The 17,722-nt window shown below is 30.8% G+C and overlaps 2 protein-coding genes across 4 annotated transcripts; both read left to right on the top strand.

The window, feature by feature from the left end:
- The first annotated feature begins 773 nt into the window (after positions 1 to 773).
- LOC134710520 (toll-like receptor 2) lies at positions 774 to 2,416 on the top strand. Its single transcript, XM_063570894.1, has one exon. It carries the CDS (start codon positions 1,264 to 1,266, stop codon positions 2,302 to 2,304), a length of 1,041 nt encoding a protein of 346 aa, XP_063426964.1. The 5' UTR covers positions 774 to 1,263; the 3' UTR covers positions 2,305 to 2,416.
- A 2,293-nt stretch (positions 2,417 to 4,709) lies between these two features.
- LOC134687342 (zinc finger and BTB domain-containing protein 49-like) lies at positions 4,710 to 16,312 on the top strand. Of its 3 annotated transcripts, none has more exons than XM_063547581.1 (4): positions 4,710 to 4,769; positions 10,243 to 10,698; positions 11,865 to 12,084; positions 13,201 to 16,312. In XM_063547581.1, the coding sequence occupies exons 2-4, from the start codon at positions 10,294 to 10,296 to the stop codon at positions 14,142 to 14,144; spliced, it is 1,569 nt and encodes a 522-aa protein (XP_063403651.1). In that variant the 5' UTR covers positions 4,710 to 4,769; positions 10,243 to 10,293; the 3' UTR covers positions 14,145 to 16,312. The 3 variants fall into 3 exon arrangements, with proteins under 3 accessions (XP_063403651.1, XP_063403641.1, XP_063403634.1); XM_063547571.1 differs by having other exon boundaries at positions 4,734 to 4,844; XM_063547564.1 differs by having other exon boundaries at positions 4,741 to 4,871.
- The last annotated feature ends 1,410 nt before the right edge of the window (positions 16,313 to 17,722 follow it).

Genomic DNA, 17,722 nt, shown 5'->3' with positions numbered 1-17,722 from the left:
TGTTATTCTGAATATTCTAAATTAATATGTTCATGCGACCATCATCAAATGATTTGTTCGAATCATGGCGACAAACTTGATTACATTCCGATGGTTCCGAAAAATATTAAAATGCTTAAATTTACAAACAATACATTGAATAACGTGACTGAAAAGACTTTTCATAATATGACAAGAAGTAAGATAACGCATCTTATTCTTGCTGGGAATGACATACGGTACATCTCAAGGAATACTTTTAGAGAATTTACCTCCCTCGCCTATCTGGATCTGAGTAATAATGTAATTCCAGTTGATGTAGAAATTGCCTTCAGTAATTTGCGTTTTGTGGAGAATGGTTCATTGATACTTAATCACATGAACATAACAGAAACGAAAATGAATGAACTATTTCGTTATCTTGATAAAAAACGAATACAAACACTGTCTTTAGCCTTTAATAATCTAATGTACATCGATAGTTGCGATTGGGTAAATTTTCCGACTTTGAAAACTTTAAATATAACCGGAAATGAACTAAGGAATATCACATTTAAATGTCAAACGAAAGTCGAAATCATTCACGCAGACTTCAACAACTTAGTTACTTTCCCAAATTTTTGTCTTGATGGCGATAACTCCACTGATTTTAATAAAACATCTGTTCCCAATTTAATAAGTTTTTCAGCTAGCAATAACATGTTAAAAGAAATGCCACCAAATGTATTGAAATGTATGGACGACTTACGTGAATTGTTTATTACAACAAACTCATTTCATGAGATTGAACTCCAAAGTTTCTATCAATTGCATACTCTTGAGCTGTCTAGTATTTTCAGATATTACCAAATTATTAAACCTCGTTCACAGTCAAAAATTTTGACTGCATCTATCGAACATCTAATGTTACAGAATCTATCATTCAGAATAGTTCCCACAGATCTAGAAATTTTTAAGGGACTACATCAGTTAAGGAGTCTCGACCTGTCATATTCCAATCTGCCGTTTAGTCCTATGGCATCTAAAATACTCTTCAAACCGTTGTCAAATTTAACAAAGTTGACATTACAAAACGTAGGATGGAAAAGTATGCCTTATAATATATTTCACATGCTTCCATATTTAGAAACTCTAGATCTAAGCAACAACGAAATAAAGTATTTAAATTGGAGTCATTTTACATATCCTAAGTATCTCAAATAAATCAACTTCAGCAACAATAGAATTTTTCTAGACGGTAAAATTAAAGTCCCGTCTTCAGTTTTTTCTTTGAAATCTTTAGATATGTCAAACAATAGCATATTCTGTACTTGTGATAGTCTTTCGTTTTTTGAAGAACTAGCATCAAATAATGTGACGATCAAAAATTATCCTGAGGCATATATCTGTACAGGTCCGAGAAACATGGCTGGCAAGTCGGTCGCCGATGTTAAATGCACCCAACAATTAGAAACTATAGTCTTTACAGTTATAATTACTGTTCTATTCGGATGTGCTTTTGTCATAATTGCATATAAGTCCAGATTTCGCATTCGATATTTAATTCATATTTCGAATTCACGCCGTTCTTGGAAAAATCGTAAAAAGACAAGTCAAGCACCTGTATTTGACGGTTTTGTTATTTATAGCGAACCAGATAAGTACTGGTTGTTAAATAATCTTTTACCGTTTCTTGAAAATCAGCACGGATATAAATTGTGTATTCATGATAGAGATTTTCAAATTGGAAGACCTATTGTAGACAATATTGTAGAAAATATGGATAACAGTAGAAAAATAGTTCTTATCCTCTCAAATAGTTTTGTAGAGAGCCCATGGTGCAAGTATGAAGTTCGTTTGGCCAATGAACGATTTTTGGAATCTGGTCCAGATTCTTTGATCAGTATTAAACTAGAAGAAATAAGAACACCTTTAATGGAAAACACATTAAAAATGCTGATTAAATTTACCACGCATGCAGTTTGGTCAGAGAAAAACAAAGAGGAATTTTATGTACGAATACTAGATTGCTTTCAAGAAAAAAATGATAACATTGATAGAAACATTAGCAGTAGGGGCCAGCCTCAAAACTCATCGAGTTATACAAAGAAAAATACAGAGGGAAAGAAAATTCAGATGAATGAACCTCAACGTTTTGAACAAAATGAAATTCGATGTATGTTATCCAAAATGTGTAGCAGTGTTGAACATATGAACAAAACACTTTGTAGACGTATGGACTCCCTCGAAGAGTCATTAAAAAGTGATATTACCTATCTGAAAAACAAAGTTCACAAATTAGAAACGAGTATTGATTCACTACAAGGTAATATTTCAGAATTGTAATCTGTTTTCATATGATGTGATTTTAAGGGTTTTTTTTCACATCAGACCACACCTGATGTTTTCATCCATCAAATGGCTAGTGTTATATACTAGTATTCTTCATACATTTAGTTATAAGGCGATTTAGATAATACATAATATGGGTTTTTTTTCTAAATAAGATTTCATTATATTTATATTTTCATAATTTAGAATTGCACAATGATATATATTATAAGATATATTAACAAACGTGTGTTGTTTTTTTGCCTGACATAGAGTTGTTTATTTTTCTGATGCATTTTTGTGGTCTGATCCTACCATTGAAGGTTCTCACGTTTCAACTTCCGAAATATGGAACAGAATCGGATCATTCCTGTCATTGGGTGTTATCTTACAGTTCGACATTCACACTTTGTGATATTTGTTGTTCTTTTTCAGTTATTAGTTTATATTTCATATCTCAAAGGCCAATATCCGAATGTTTTTTTGTAAGGTGAATTGTCCGACTCTGACTACGGCCACTAAAAACAAGGTTCAACCCACCATTTTTTTCTTAAAATGTCCTGTATCAAGTCAGAAATTGGTAGTTGTTTGTTTCTATGAATTTTGTATTGTAGTTTGCTTTTTGTTTCACTTCTGTGTTCTGTAGTTTTGTTGTTTTCCTCTTGTGGTTGATGTGTTTTCCTCGGTTTTAGTTTGTTACCCGGAAATGTTTGCTCTCAATCGATTGTTGACTTTTAAACAGCAATATACTACTGTTGCCTTTACGGAACAGAAACGAAACAGTTTTGTCATTGGATGGTATCTTGCAGGTCTACATTCGTACTTTGTGATATTCTGTGTTCGTTTCTATGATGGGTTCATGTACGAATTAATGATTCCGTATTTGTCTTGGTCGAATCTGAAACGTTGTTTATTGGAGACCTATTTTCCGAAATCATGTGATATGAACGTATGTTGATAACTCTTCGAGTCTGTTTTAGGAGTCCTTTCAATACTTTTATTTTGACATCGCACAAATTATTTTTAGAGGGGGGTTGATTGATATCTTAGTCTTAAAAAGCAGTCTTTTTGCGTCTTTTGTCATTTTGCTTGGTTTTTTTTTATCTACTTTTTTTCTTTCATTTTTTGTGTGTGCTTTGAATTATTACGGAAAAGTAGCTCTTTTGGTGATTGTGGATATTTTTTTTATTTTGCGGACCAATTATGTAAGTATCAAATTAACAAGTAAGTTCTATCCAATTGTTATTTTTTTTATTTATTATTGGTTTTTTTCTGATGTTGTGTCTTTCGTTTCTGCACGTTTATAGTAAGAGGAAGGTTTGAGAGCTGACAAACATGTATGACACTACTGCATTCTTTGTTGCGACTGTTCCAATCCAGTAAATTTCGTAAAGTCCCGTAGGTGTTGATATTTTCTGTCTTTAAATATTGTCCTTTGCAAAGCACTTTTAAAAAGAGACAAAATATACCGAAGAGACATTTAAACTCATAAGTCGAAAATAAACCGACAACGACATGGCCAAAACAAGAAAGGGGTCAAACGGGGTCAAACAGACAACAATAGCATACAAAGCACAGCAAACATGTCCTTATATATCCACCAAGATTCATACTCAACAGATTAATTGTAACACAGTTAAATGTTGTTTTTTTATCAAATAAACTACACATTATCAGTAGGTGATACAGTTCATAAGCTCTCTGTTTGTTTTGATCTGAGAATAATAAGTTTTCTCTGATGCATGACTTTTTTTTAAATTTTTAACTAGCTCTAAGTAACTGCGAGAACTCTGGAATCGTCCTTTCGTGTTAATTTTGCCCGTTGATACAATTTGTAATGCATTTTTGTTTTACCTTTTAATTGTTATATATATCCTCTCATTATTTTTAATGTAACCAGCTTCGATAAGTGTTCATTATGACTATAGATTTTCACTTCTGTTCTCTTACTATGAACAACAAAATTATTAATTTGGTTTAAAATATTTTTGTACTCAGGCCATGAATGTATACCTTGCAATAAAATTGTTTTAATGATATCAACCTGTGTACATTATTTTGTTTAGCAGTATTTTGTCTATTATGGTTGTCTTTCTGATATTGTTTATCATCTCACCCCTTATTTTATTGATCTTGTATTTACATTGTATCATAGGTCAAATTTATTCGTGCAGTGTATGTTCACTTGTTTTTATTAATATGTATTTTATTTAATTTAATTTTATTTAATTTTATTTAATTTTATTTAATTTAAATTATTTTCATTTTATTTTATTTTATTTTATTTTTTATTTTATCCTATCTTATTTTATTTCAATTTAAAATTTCATTCCATTTCAAGCAACCAACAATCAATCAATCAATCATTCCATTTCATAGCATTTCATTTCATTTATTTTTGATATCGGGATCAAAGGACATTTTTTCTTTTCCAAACAAGAGAAGGGGGACAACTCTAACCGGAAACAAACAGCTGTTGGGTGAGACGAAATATTTTCTCCATATTTCTCTGCTTTTTTAATGCCCAAATTGAATGCAACTACAATAAACTAGAGGTGAAATTAATATTTGAAATATATTTGGTGAGCTTTATAATAATTGCTATTGAATAATTTAGTAACTGCAAGTTTAGAAGTTGCAAACAAAATGAAACACTTCCAATGACTTCACAGATAGGATTTATTTGTTTATGGCCAGTCAACGACATTTGGTTGTTATTCGCCAATTTAAATAGCATCTATCACCAAGATAGTTTCAAGTGTCAAGTTTCCTGACTTATCAAAACACCCCCACATATTATATGAATAATACTAGTTTTGCACTCAAATTGTATTGTATTCAACACAAAAAAAATGCTTTCTCACTTTATTTTGAGACAATGACAACAATTATACTTATAAGAATACACTTGCCAAAACTTTATTACAGAGTTATTCAACACAAAACCAATTAAAATTGGGTGCGAACATGTAGGGTGCGAACGTGAACGGACCCGGATTTACCTGTGAATGGGGACGAAGTCTGTATTATTTTCCTTTTAATCAAACATGTTGATAAAGAAACGGAAATACCATAACGTTTCCGATGGGGGTTCTGTTGTTAGGGATTTAGTTGTTGCGTTATTCAAGTTATGACTTCATATTCAATTTAAATAAAGAAACGCTGTTATCAAGGTAATGTTTTTTTCATATCAAACAATTAATAAAAATGATTGGGTGTTGAATTCCTTCCTATATTTGTTGATAAATATACATTTTATTCAAAATTTCATGCGAACACAACCAGAAACAGAAGTAGATCTGAAAAAAAGTTAACGATTTTGAGTTCATTAGTAGAATGAAAAATTCAGGAAATTTTCCCGATTTTTTTTTTTATTATTGATTTTTCTACTGTTATTGTGGACTTCGTCCCCATATTAAGAATGCATTGTGAGGTCACTATTGCCATTGAGAAAGCATGCATAGTTTGAATTCATATGACTTAAAGTCTTTGAAAAACATATGATCTGACCATATCTAAACTAAGGCCAAATAAAGATATATGTCTGGTTCCAGCTACCTGACCATCCATAGTATAAACCACTGACCCTAGAACTTTTTTTCCATTCTGAAAAATAGATTTTTAAGCAATCAAATTTTGAGGATTGTGATTTAAATTAATAGATTTCTATCATCTAAATTTCCATCAGAAGTACATATATCCAATACAGTCAGAGCTCAGACACAAACAAGTCTATTTTTGTTTTTGACTTAAATAAGTCGAAACATGTATTTATTATAAAATGTAGTTTCAATTTTAGACTTATTTAAGTCAGAAAATGACAGACTTGTTTAGGTCTATTTATGTTGGTGAAAAAACTTAATGTTACTTTGTGGCCAGGGTTTCCCCTGGGTCAATTATTTTTTTTCGCCACCTCTTTCGCCAAAACAATATATTTTTCGCCACTTTATTATTTTTTTCGCCAAGTAACACAAATATATTTTTCATTTAAAATTTTCCTTTTTTCCAGCCCCCCCTAAATAAGAAGTGTTTTTACAACAAAACGATGCATCTTATCACTTGGAATTGATCCCTCGAGTAAGGTGTAGTCATTACATTGAAGGGTTACTCTCATGCCAACCTTTTGAATAGATTTCTTCATAACGACAGTTTTCTTTTCTAGACCATCGTACATAAGTAAAACTATATGCTTTGCAACAAGTGTGTAACTGAAACGACTTTGAAGTACCCACTCAAATCAATGATCCACATGAAAGTTAAATGATGAAGTTTTAAATCAGAGACCTTTCTTGCTTTTGGAAATGTTTCGTCATAACAACAATTTTCTTTTCTGCACTATCATTAAAAGAAGGAGAGGAAGCGTAAAAATTTTGCTTCAAACATGTGCGTCGCAAAGTGGTCAATAAATCCCTTTTGTGACATGTGACAGAAGCCATTTAATCATATCATTTTGTCACATCTTACAATCAACACCTTTATTAATTCGTCCTTTGATGTCGATAGCTATGAATGCAATCAGCTGATTATTGATTTTCTGTCAAAATCTTAACGAGTTCAAGGTGAATTCCGAATATTGTCTGATCGGAAAAGTCAGAGAAACCCAAAAAAAGTAAATAAATATGATGGCTGAAATAAATCGTTATATATATTTCTTTCGCCAAATTCTTTCGCCAATGACGAATTTTAATCGCCACAATTATTATTTTTTCGCAAATTGTGAAAATGGCGACCGCCAGCGGAAACCCTGTTTGTGGCCAAACTACACCACCTATGTCAGCAAAAACCTGTATGAGAGTTCACAAGGACTTGAGCTATCTATATTTAATTATCTAATTGGACATCCTTACTAAACACAGATGTTTTACCTCATTAAGTGTGATTCCAGGTGGTAGCATTGTAAGGTCAATTAACATTATCTCCGATTTTTTAGACTCTCATTCATATTTTTCTTTAAAAGACAAAGCATTGGCTTTCAATGTTATCATTATTTGATTTAGATGCATGACCTCCTTATAAATATGCGTGGGTCTTGAAGTTAACCAATTTTGATCACTTATCGACTTGTAGGAGTCGATATTTGCAACTTTTTGATTCTGGCCAATTATTTCTTGTTTATCAATATTGGACTTATTCAAGTCGTATTTTGTCTTACATTAAAGGAAGACAAATCCTAAAACTTACAAATTTAGACCTCTATGAGTCAAAAGCAGATTCAGACTTATTTATGTCTGAGCTCTGACTGCAATATGGCTAAAATACTACAATTCATAACAGAATGCCACAAAATTAACTAAAAATGTGACATGACTGTTTATTTTACAACCAAACTCATGTAGAAATGATGAACTTCTGGTAGGGGCTTCTATATATGAAATACCTGAATCAATTTCGGTAAACACACAATCTTTTTTTGATTTTCAAATTTGACAATTCAAATTTAAAAATTGTAATTTTTTTTTTTAAATTGCCGACCCTATTCTTAAATGTAACTGGAATCACACATACATTTTTATTTGGCCTAAGGCTTGCAGAAACGATTTTTTTTTTTTAAATTTTAACACATCTTTAATAATTTTATGGACAAAATAATATTTTATTCAGTGTCAGTTTGGTATGGGTAAGACGTTTGGTGAAGTTAGTATATTTTTAAGAGAGTTATCTCTCCTTAACCAGTAATGGGGTTATTCGAATTGCGGATTGTATTTGGTATTTGTATAATATATTAGTTGGATTTGTTCTCTTGATTTATTGTGACCTTAGATGCACATGAGTTTGAAAATAGAACATGTAGAACTTATTAATTTGAAAAATAGTTATTTAGTAATATGCCAGAGTAAAGCATTAAATAGTGGAGTACCTGGATTTTTAAATAAGAACATTCATACATATACTTAAAACAAAACAACTTCTAACAGCACAATCATGTAAAGTAATTTGTAAAACTTATCACCAGCATGTAGACAAATTGCACGGTCTGGCAAGTGGATAGCCTTGCCATTTGCTATATTAATATAGACCCTTCTTCCCCACAAACATGACAAAATTTTAAGTCCATCTAAAATATATATAATGCACATTTAGATGGACTTAAAATTTTCTATATGTATGTTTATGCACCTTGACTATCAGACCATTTCTTACCAAAAGTTCATACTGACAGTGAGGCAGAAGCTATCCTATCTTTACACTTACATGTATATTATAACAGACTCAACGGGTTATGCATTGTTAAAAACGAATTCAGAAACGTCCTGTACATGCATGTTTTCAAATTTCATCTCGACTTTGGATACATTCTTCCAATGAAGTTACAACCCAATAAGAATATTTGAAAGTGAAGCAAATTTTATCGTGTTGTAAAACAAAGTGAAGGACAAAATAGCTTTAAAGGCAAACCAGTACAAAATGCATTATGGATACAATTTGAACAGTTAAATGCGCATACATTGTGTACACAGAAGATTGTGCAGAATCTAAGACTAAAATATCAATTAGTACATATCCAATATCCAATGGATTTAGTGTAAAGATGCCATTAACAGTAACAGAAAAACATGACCTTGTGCAAAGCCAAACTATAGGTATCAACAGATTGTTGTACCATTAAAGTACATACAATGTATGTGTAATATTTAAAATTGAGAATGGAAATTAGGAATATGTCAAAGTCAAAATATAGAATAGCTTTTTTTATATCAAAAAGGAAAAGAAAGTTGCTATATCAATTAAACTTCAATTGAAAAACTACTCTGTTATATCATGTTCATGAAATTAAGTATTTCTCATTAAAAAGATATATAAATTTAACAGTTAAGCTTGGACATAATATAATTATATTAGTGTTATCATGGTAATAGTCTCAGAGTTGAGCAACTTTAACTTATAAATTGAAACAACTAACTTTTGATACACTGATAACAAAATCAATATTTTTACAAATAGAACCACTATTCAAAGATTTAATTGCAATGTTGAACAGGTAACCATTTAGAATAAGGTTTTTTAAAGGATTTATAGGTTTACACATCTACTTTTGCATAGGTACTATTTCTGTACTAAAAATTTGTAGTACTGGAAATCTACTTTTAATATTCAGTACTATTTTGTTACTCTAGAATTATTGTAATATTTAGGTACCTGTGTTTTACAGTACTTAATTTGTACTTGAAATTTAGGTACATATACTACAAATTTTTTGTTACTACCGTTACATTTTCAGCATTATGAAAGTTTTTCAATTTCAAATCTCTTAAAATTATGATTTTCAAACATGGAATATTGTATTATTTCTGTACCAAAATATTTAGTACAAATCAAGTACTGTAAAATACAAGTACCTAAATTACAATAGTTTTAAAGTAAAGGAATAGTACAAAATATTAAAAGTAAATTTCCAGCACTGCATTTTTTTAGTACAGAAATAATACCTATGCAAAAGTAGCTGTGTACCCAGATATTACATGTACATTTATATAAATTTCTGGACTTGGTTTACAACATCTCCATTTATGAATTTACGGTTTGGTTTACACCTTTGCCGTAATATTAAGGATGTGCTATTCTGATCCAAATAAGTTTTCTACAGGAACATGTACTATGTACAGCCAAACTTGCAGACCAATTTTTGTGGATCTATGACATGTATGATGGAAGTTAGTAAAGGTTTTAAGTAATTTGTGGTAACTAAATACCTGACTAAAAATTTACCTGTAATACATTGTAAATAGATTACTTTCATTAAAATCTAAAACATCAAAATCTTAAACATCACTATACATGTACAAATGTATATGTAGGCTCCGGCAAACCAGCATACATGTAGCTTATAAGTTGGAATATATAAACACCATACTGCGGTGCTAGAGGAACATCACAGTTCATTCTAAAATGTATGTTGTGGTTCTCTAGTTGAGAGAAATGTGGATTATTAAATCTTTTTTTTGATTTTTTCAGGAACCACGGATGATGTAGCAGTGTTAAATCACTACAGAAGTTCTTAAGAAGATGAATTCAGCTCCGTTATCAATGGTTTATAGGTGTGATAAACAGACATCCAAACTTTCCCAACAGCTGAAACATTTCTATAGCTGTGGTGAATTCTGTGATGTTATATTATACTCCAAAAGTTCACAGATTCATGCCCATCGACTCATTCTAGCAGCATTTAGCCCTTATTTTTACCATTGTATACATAGAAATACAGATAGGAGAAATGTAGCAGAAATTCAGCTTAGAAGTTATGATGATCGAATAGTCAAATCTATCGTAGATTTTTTCTACAATGGAGTGATAACTGTTGATTCTGATTCTGCAGAACAAATTTTCTCTCTTGCCAATACTCTTCAAGTGAAAGAGGTAGAGAAGTTGTGCTTAACCTTTTTAAATGCACAACAGTCTTTTGCTTCTGAGGTAAGAAAATGTGCTGTTACAATGTAAAGAACACTAATTTTGATGGAGTTTTTTTTTAAAAGTAGAATCAGTGCAGATAAAGGAAGATAAGAATAAGAATACATGTAGGTTTAATTTTAATAGTCTACATGGTCTAGATACATTGAATAAAAAGATGTGGTATTAGTGCCAGTGAGACAACTCTCAATCCAAGTCACAATTTGTAAAAGTAAACCATTATACATGTACGTCAAAGTACCGCCATAATCATGGAGTTAGTTTTCCTTTGTTTCCAGTTTGAAAATTATGGGGATGTATAATATAGGCATGAAAATTTGATGAAGTGAAAATAAAAAATGTTGAAATGAGCTCAGCGTAAAACTAGTGCTTTCATTCACTTGTAGAGATTTGATTAAGACTAGAATTTGTATATTCATTTCTTAGAACTTTTTGAATTTATCTTAAATCTCGCACCTAAATTTAAAAAAAAGAAAATATAATGGGCTTTATACAATGTAGTGTACTACTCTTGGACAAATACATGAAAGATATGTGCTTTGCGAGGGGGAAAATATAAGGTTGTTCTGTTATTCCTTAGGTTAATAATAAATGCTTGTGATAATGAGCATCTTCACAGCGAAACATTGGATCTGAAACTTATAGCCTGTAATGAATTTTAGTGGATTATTATCATCATACACTGTCACATGGTTTTTTTTTCTCTCTTCAAAAATCACATAGATATAGAAAGATGTGGTGTGAGTGCCAATGAGACAACTCTCCATCCAAATAACAATTTAAAAAAAAAGTAAACCATTATAGGTCAATGTACGGCCTTCAACACGGAGCCTTGGCTCACACCGAACAACAAGCTATCAATGGCCCCAAAATTACTATTGTAAAACCATTCAAATGGGAAAACCAATGGTCTAATCTATATAAAAAAAGTTAGTACATACATGTTCCTGCATGTATACTCGTATTTTACATGTATTTACCGGTACGTAAAAGCTGAAATAATGGTTGATGTATTGATAGTAATTTTCAACAAATTAAAAATCAGTAAAAGGATATTTGGAAAGACAAGGAAGTAACTTAAAAAATATAATACATGTACATGTATGCCAGAAACGAACTGGTCGGTAAAATGTCAGTAGACGTAAACAATTCATTCACAATTTTTGCAGATTGAAGACAGAAAACCACATTTTGACTCAGAGATTGGACGTTACAGCATTGTTGAGCCTTCTAAAGTTGAGAGTTCTAGTCGTTCAAGTCCTAGAACTAGTCCAAGTGTATCTACCTCAGGAAGACCACTGTCAGATTCTGGATCTATAGAGACAGTGGACAGTGATGTTGTTAATATCAAAACAGAAGTGCAAGATTTCTCTTATGAAGCACTACAAGGTATGATATATATTTCTGAACAAATCCAGACTACATGAACTACAAATGTATAGTAGGGGACATTATATTTTCTGGTCAGCATGTCTTTGTCCTGCATTACAAATGTTTGGGTATGGAATATACCATGAAGTTGTGGTCACATGAACATGAAACTTAGTTCACATGTTCACTATGATGAGAACTTTTTACATTATACATGAAACTATGGTTTTGACCCCTATTCCACACTTAACTGATCACAGAAATAAAGTGTGTACCTTATTTTGTGGTCCAGAAGATGGGTAGTCCAGACCTAAGCATTGCTAATGCTATTGATATTCATCAACAACCACTAAATATGTCAGTCAGAGTTTAGTTTGACATCCATTTTCCCTGAACAAGCCCACATTTTTGTTAAGGAGCCAGTTGAAATCTGCCTCAAGGTGGGAGGTTTTCTCGCTATGTTGAAACCAATCCGTAGCCGTCGGCTATTTTTTGCTCTTTGGTCAAGGTGTTGTCTCTTTTACGCATTCCCCTTTTCCTTATTCTCAAATTAATTAACCCTTTCCTCCATAATGACGCCTTTTGACGCCTGTGTAGTACCTCAGTTGAAACACTTTGACTACAAAGTGTCTGCAGTAGACTTAATAAAATTTGTATCCAATATGAAAAGGAATATCATAGGAATATCTGAGTTAAATTCATTTGATGAAATAGTTGTTTTTCGCAATGCCTTAATACTTAAAAGCGTATGTTCAGCATTTTATTAAAAAAATCCTATGCGAATCAGGTATGCAAAAAAAAAAATTCAATGGAGGAAAGGGTTAAAGGTGATATGTGGTTGTTAAAGAACTAACATATATAGAAGTTTTTTCATTCATTTTCTAAAATAAAATTACCATTACTACTTACAAAAATTAGATAGTCACATAGCATCATGATGAACTTGACAACGAAAACTTAAGTTTGCTTTTAAATCTAATTAGTAAAAGAACAAAATCTGACAATTAATTCACATCAATATTATGTGAATCTATACAAGTCTAATAAATATTCTATTCTTATTATTATTCAGAGCAATATCTTCAAATCATTTTTTTGTGACTATATGTAATCAGTATGACCTTGACTTTTTAGATGACTACAGAGAGTATTATAGAGAAGGAAGAAAGAAAGACAGTGAAGGAAAAATAAAACTAACAAAGACAGTTGTTGACATGTCACACATTCAACCAAAATTGACAGGTCAATCAGTTAACTATTCCCAACAATACATGTTTGTTAGACCCTCTCAACCACCCCCACCACCCACCTTACAGATGATGGCACCTCACAGAGATTCAGAAAAGTCAAATGATGCAGAAATGTCCGAGCCAAACAATTCATCTAGCACCTCAGCTAAAAACCAGCAATATCAATCTAGTGAAGAGGGTAGCGCTGATGCCAGTCAGCTGGATTCAGATCCATTTCCCGGAACATTAGAAGCTATGTTTGAATGTCAGATTTGTAAACAAATGTTTGTTGCTAAGCATTTGTTAGAAATGCATATGGTGGGTATACATGGTTTTTCTAATCTTCTGAATCATCAGCAGATGAAGAAGCGACAGCGTGTTTCCCCAGGGGAGGTAAGCCCAGATTTTGTAGGAGGAATGCAGTGTGATACTTGCGGAAAGTATTTCAGAGATGCACAATCTTTGAAATTCCACAAGTACAACCACATACTTAGATTTTCCTGTAATGTATGTGGGAAAAGGTTTTCGAGAAGTTGGAATTTACATCGACACAGGAAGACTCATGTGCGTTATGGGGAAGTCATCTTGGATAGTGGGGAAGATGACAGCATGATGGAGAATATGTCCACAGAGTATGTGGATGAAATCAGCTCGGAAATGGTGGATCTGACCAGTAACGTAGAAGATGATGCCGATTCTTCTCTATCTTCTATGAATACATCACAAGATATACCTAGTGAAAAAGGGGAAGAGGAGAAAAAAGATGAAGAGAAAGTGGAAGAAATTGAAGAATCTGCATTAGAAGAAAAAGAATCAGCTTTGGAGGAAGTAGAAGAATCACCAAAATAAGCATTTTTTTTTAATTAGAAAACCTGTATGTACTTAGGAAAAGCTTTCTTAATGTGTGCAAAAGAATGTTATCATCATTTTCAATGCCATATATGACTTATTTATGTTAGTTTACAAAGCTGAACATTTATCACTATAGGAAATTTTCTATTTAAGAGAAATTTTCCAAACACCTGAATTATGTTTCATTAATAACTAATGAAAGTTTATTAGGAATGTTCTTGTAGGAATTCAGTCAAAAACAACTTGGCTATTTATATATCTATCAGTTGATGCAGACATATTCTTTTTCTGTCATATTTCAAAATTATTTTATGCAAATGTATGCCATATTTTGCCAGAATAAAAGTTTGTTTTTTTTTAATTTTTGCTACACATTTTGGAAACAATAGACATTTAAGACTTTTTATTTTGTCAAAAGAAAGTTTTAAACATATAAGGGTCGTTGTATAAGTATGTTTATCAATGTACTGTTCACTGTAAGATATGAGCTTTTATATTGAGCATAGTTGGAGGAGAGAATTAATACTTACAAATGTACTAAACAACCCATTACATTTCATGAATGAGGTGTTTTGCTATCAGCAAATGGAACTCTTTTGAAGCTTTTTCTTCTAAACCAAACTAAATTCCAATTTATTCAAAAACCTTTCATCAAAGTTATAAGTCATACAATGTCAGTATGTTCAAATATATATTTATATTTTAAAAATTATTTTTAATATTGTTATCACGAAATTTACACTTATTATTGTACAATAGGAAAGAGTTTTTATATCATTTTGAATCTTTCTTATCTTAAAGTTTTGTACTTACTGTTTTAATTCATTTCCTGTCGGAATGGAAAGAATAGGTTTCGAGCTTTAGAAATAAAATCAAATATTGCTTCATCATACTTTGATGCTATATATACATGATTTCACTCATCTTTTATTTTTTGTTATTTTGCACCAAAATGTTTTTTAATATCTTTGCATACATGTACTTAATGAATTTCCAACTAAATTTCAAAACTCCAATGTAAAAGTGGTAATTGGATAACACAAAATCAAGTGTTTAATGGTGATCATAGGCTGACAAGTTAGATAATTTTTGGATCTAATTCACAGATTTCATAACTCTTTTGAGGAACAATCATATATTTTGAAATGATAAGGAAATACTGAAACATATTTTTCCACGGTGGAAATTGAAATAGGCTTATCATTATTTTTAATAATCTTTTTAATTTGTGTTTTTATTTTTAATAAGAATACAAAAACAGTACGACTATTGTGATATAATAGGAAGTTATTGTTGTTATTGAACCAGTGGTTTATATTATCATCGTGAAATACTGGTTTTGTTAATACAAGGTGATTGAAATGAATTGAAAATGAAAACTCTGAACAGAGGTTATATAGAATTACCAATGTCCATCATTTTTAACCAAACAGTTGTTTATTTTCTTAATGCTTGTTGTTATTGCATTGGTCTTTGAGGTGATAGTGATGAGTAACAGATTTACAGTTAGTTATACTTTCATGTCAAATGACCTACTTGTCACAGATTTACTGTGTCTTCTACAGGCATTTGCGTTCTGACATGTGTACAATAGTCTGAATCTATAGAAATTCCCACCTAAAACATCATTTGAAAATGTCCAATGGTGATATTTAATTTTTACATGATATGTATATGCATTCATACAGTGTAAAATAAGCATTATCATATTTTTTATGTAAAAGTTATTAGTGCATTCTTAAGTATGTAAGTTACAAATTTAAATAAATAACCTTATTATAGGAATACAAATGTGTGATTTTCAAACTGTTTGTATTTTAATGTGTGTGTTTTAAAGTCATATTGATTTTATTCCCTCCTGTTATAACAAGTGCTTTCATGATACAAAGTATAAAGTAGTTTTATATATAAAAATATTATTTGAGGTCTAATTGATTTTTACATGTACAATGTTTTTTCATGAATTATTTTCATTGTTTTGCATGTATTTATAAAAAGAATCCTGTTTAATATTGTTTAGCAATCCCTTTATTCAATTTTTAAGATACCAAACAATGACCTCATTTGATAATTTAGAAGGACTGTCATTGTATTGAGATAAATTATTGTTTTAGAAAACCAGTTATGGTACTGGTGTACACAAATCTATGTTGTGTTCAAGCATTAAGATAAAGTTAATTAGCATCCTTCAAATGTAGAAAAAAATCAGAAAATATTAAGATTCATAGAATTAGCAGTGATAAACATGTATTATGAAAGAAAAAAATATTTCGGGAAACTTTCAAGATAAATAGAAGTCCAATGAACTATACAAACATATAATCATAGAAATATATTGAATAAAAAGAAGAGCAACAAATCAAATCTTAAGCAACATAATTAGACCTCATCAAATAATTGAACCCACAATCAGTGTATCCCAAACTCTGTCTGACTGACAAAATGTCAGACAAAAATCATTTGGACAGACACAATTTTTAGGATTTTTTGGTTGAATATATTGTAGAAAATTCAAATTTCTTTTTTGATCGGTCAAACCCTCAATCAGTTTGGCACAGACTGCATCATAATCATGATAAGAAATTTGTAACATAGTAGCCAGTACTAACCAAAGGATGGACATTTTATTATTAATCTCATTAAGTTTTGAATGATTTGTTTTGGTTGTATATTTATTTACTTATGAGTTGTGTGTTCATTCATATCCATTTAAAACATTACTAAATGTAAACCTGATCAGAATGAATGTGTTTTGAGTAGAATATAGCAATAAAGACCATATTTTGACATAGTGATTATTTTTGTGAATTGTTGTTGTTAGGTTGTTATTCTGAAACAATTACCATGCACTCTCTTTTCATTCATACTTTTGGTATTATAAGTGGTTCAATATCCATAAATCTAGTTGTAATGTAGGTATGAAAATATTAATATACGGGTGCTATTTATTTCTTCTGAAATTTTAGAGAACTTCAGCCCTCTGACCAATTTATGTAACTTTGCAAAAATCTACCTGTTGATTAACAGTACAAGGTACCATACCCACAACCAGTATTAGGGTAAAAATACTAATCAGATTATCAGATGCTCTACTAAAGCTGTTAGACACACTTAGTACTAAAGTAGAAGGTTCACTCTTTAAATTTGTATTGAACTAGCTAGCATATGCCTTTAACTGTTTAACACCATTGGGTGTACATTGTAAATATTTAGATTCTTAGATGTATATCATGTGGAAAATGGTCAGGTTTGCAGTTGTGTTGTACATAAATCATGATTTAATCATTTTTATTTTTATTTCCCCATTATGTACAGAATTGTATCTAGTCTATTCATTTTAATGCATGTTTATTTTGTATATTTTACTGGTGTGGGATAAGAGTAGTTGTGATAGACAAAATACACATTTATCATGAAAGGCATTTTACAAGTGAGTTGTTTGTAAAGTAATATATTTTATATAATAGTGTATATTACATTATATACTTGATATTGTACTTAAATGGTATGGGAATGAGTTGATTTATATAATAATGAATTATGTATATACAAAATTCATTACAATAATCAGAAAT

Source organism: Mytilus trossulus, chromosome 1 (assembly GCF_036588685.1).
Source record: "Mytilus trossulus isolate FHL-02 chromosome 1, PNRI_Mtr1.1.1.hap1, whole genome shotgun sequence".
Classification (NCBI taxonomy): domain Eukaryota; kingdom Metazoa; phylum Mollusca; class Bivalvia; order Mytilida; family Mytilidae; genus Mytilus; species Mytilus trossulus.
The sequence above is the reverse complement of the archived record's forward strand: the minus strand, read 5'-3'. Positions and strand labels throughout refer to the sequence as shown.

What these genes read in the sequence shown, in the direction of transcription:
- LOC134710520 (XM_063570894.1), top strand. Translation starts at nt 1,264, where the DNA reads ATGTCAAACAATAGCATATTCTGTACTTGTGATAGTCTTTCGTTTTTT.
- LOC134687342 (XM_063547581.1), top strand. Translation starts at nt 10,294, where the DNA reads ATGAATTCAGCTCCGTTATCAATGGTTTATAGGTGTGATAAACAGACA. An exon ending in AACAGTCTTTTGCTTCTGAG is followed by an intron (nt 10,699 to 11,864) that starts GTAAGAAAATGT and finishes CAATTTTTGCAG; the next exon opens with ATTGAAGACAGAAAACCACA. An exon ending in CTCTTATGAAGCACTACAAG is followed by an intron (nt 12,085 to 13,200) that starts GTATGATATATA and finishes TTGACTTTTTAG; the next exon opens with ATGACTACAGAGAGTATTAT.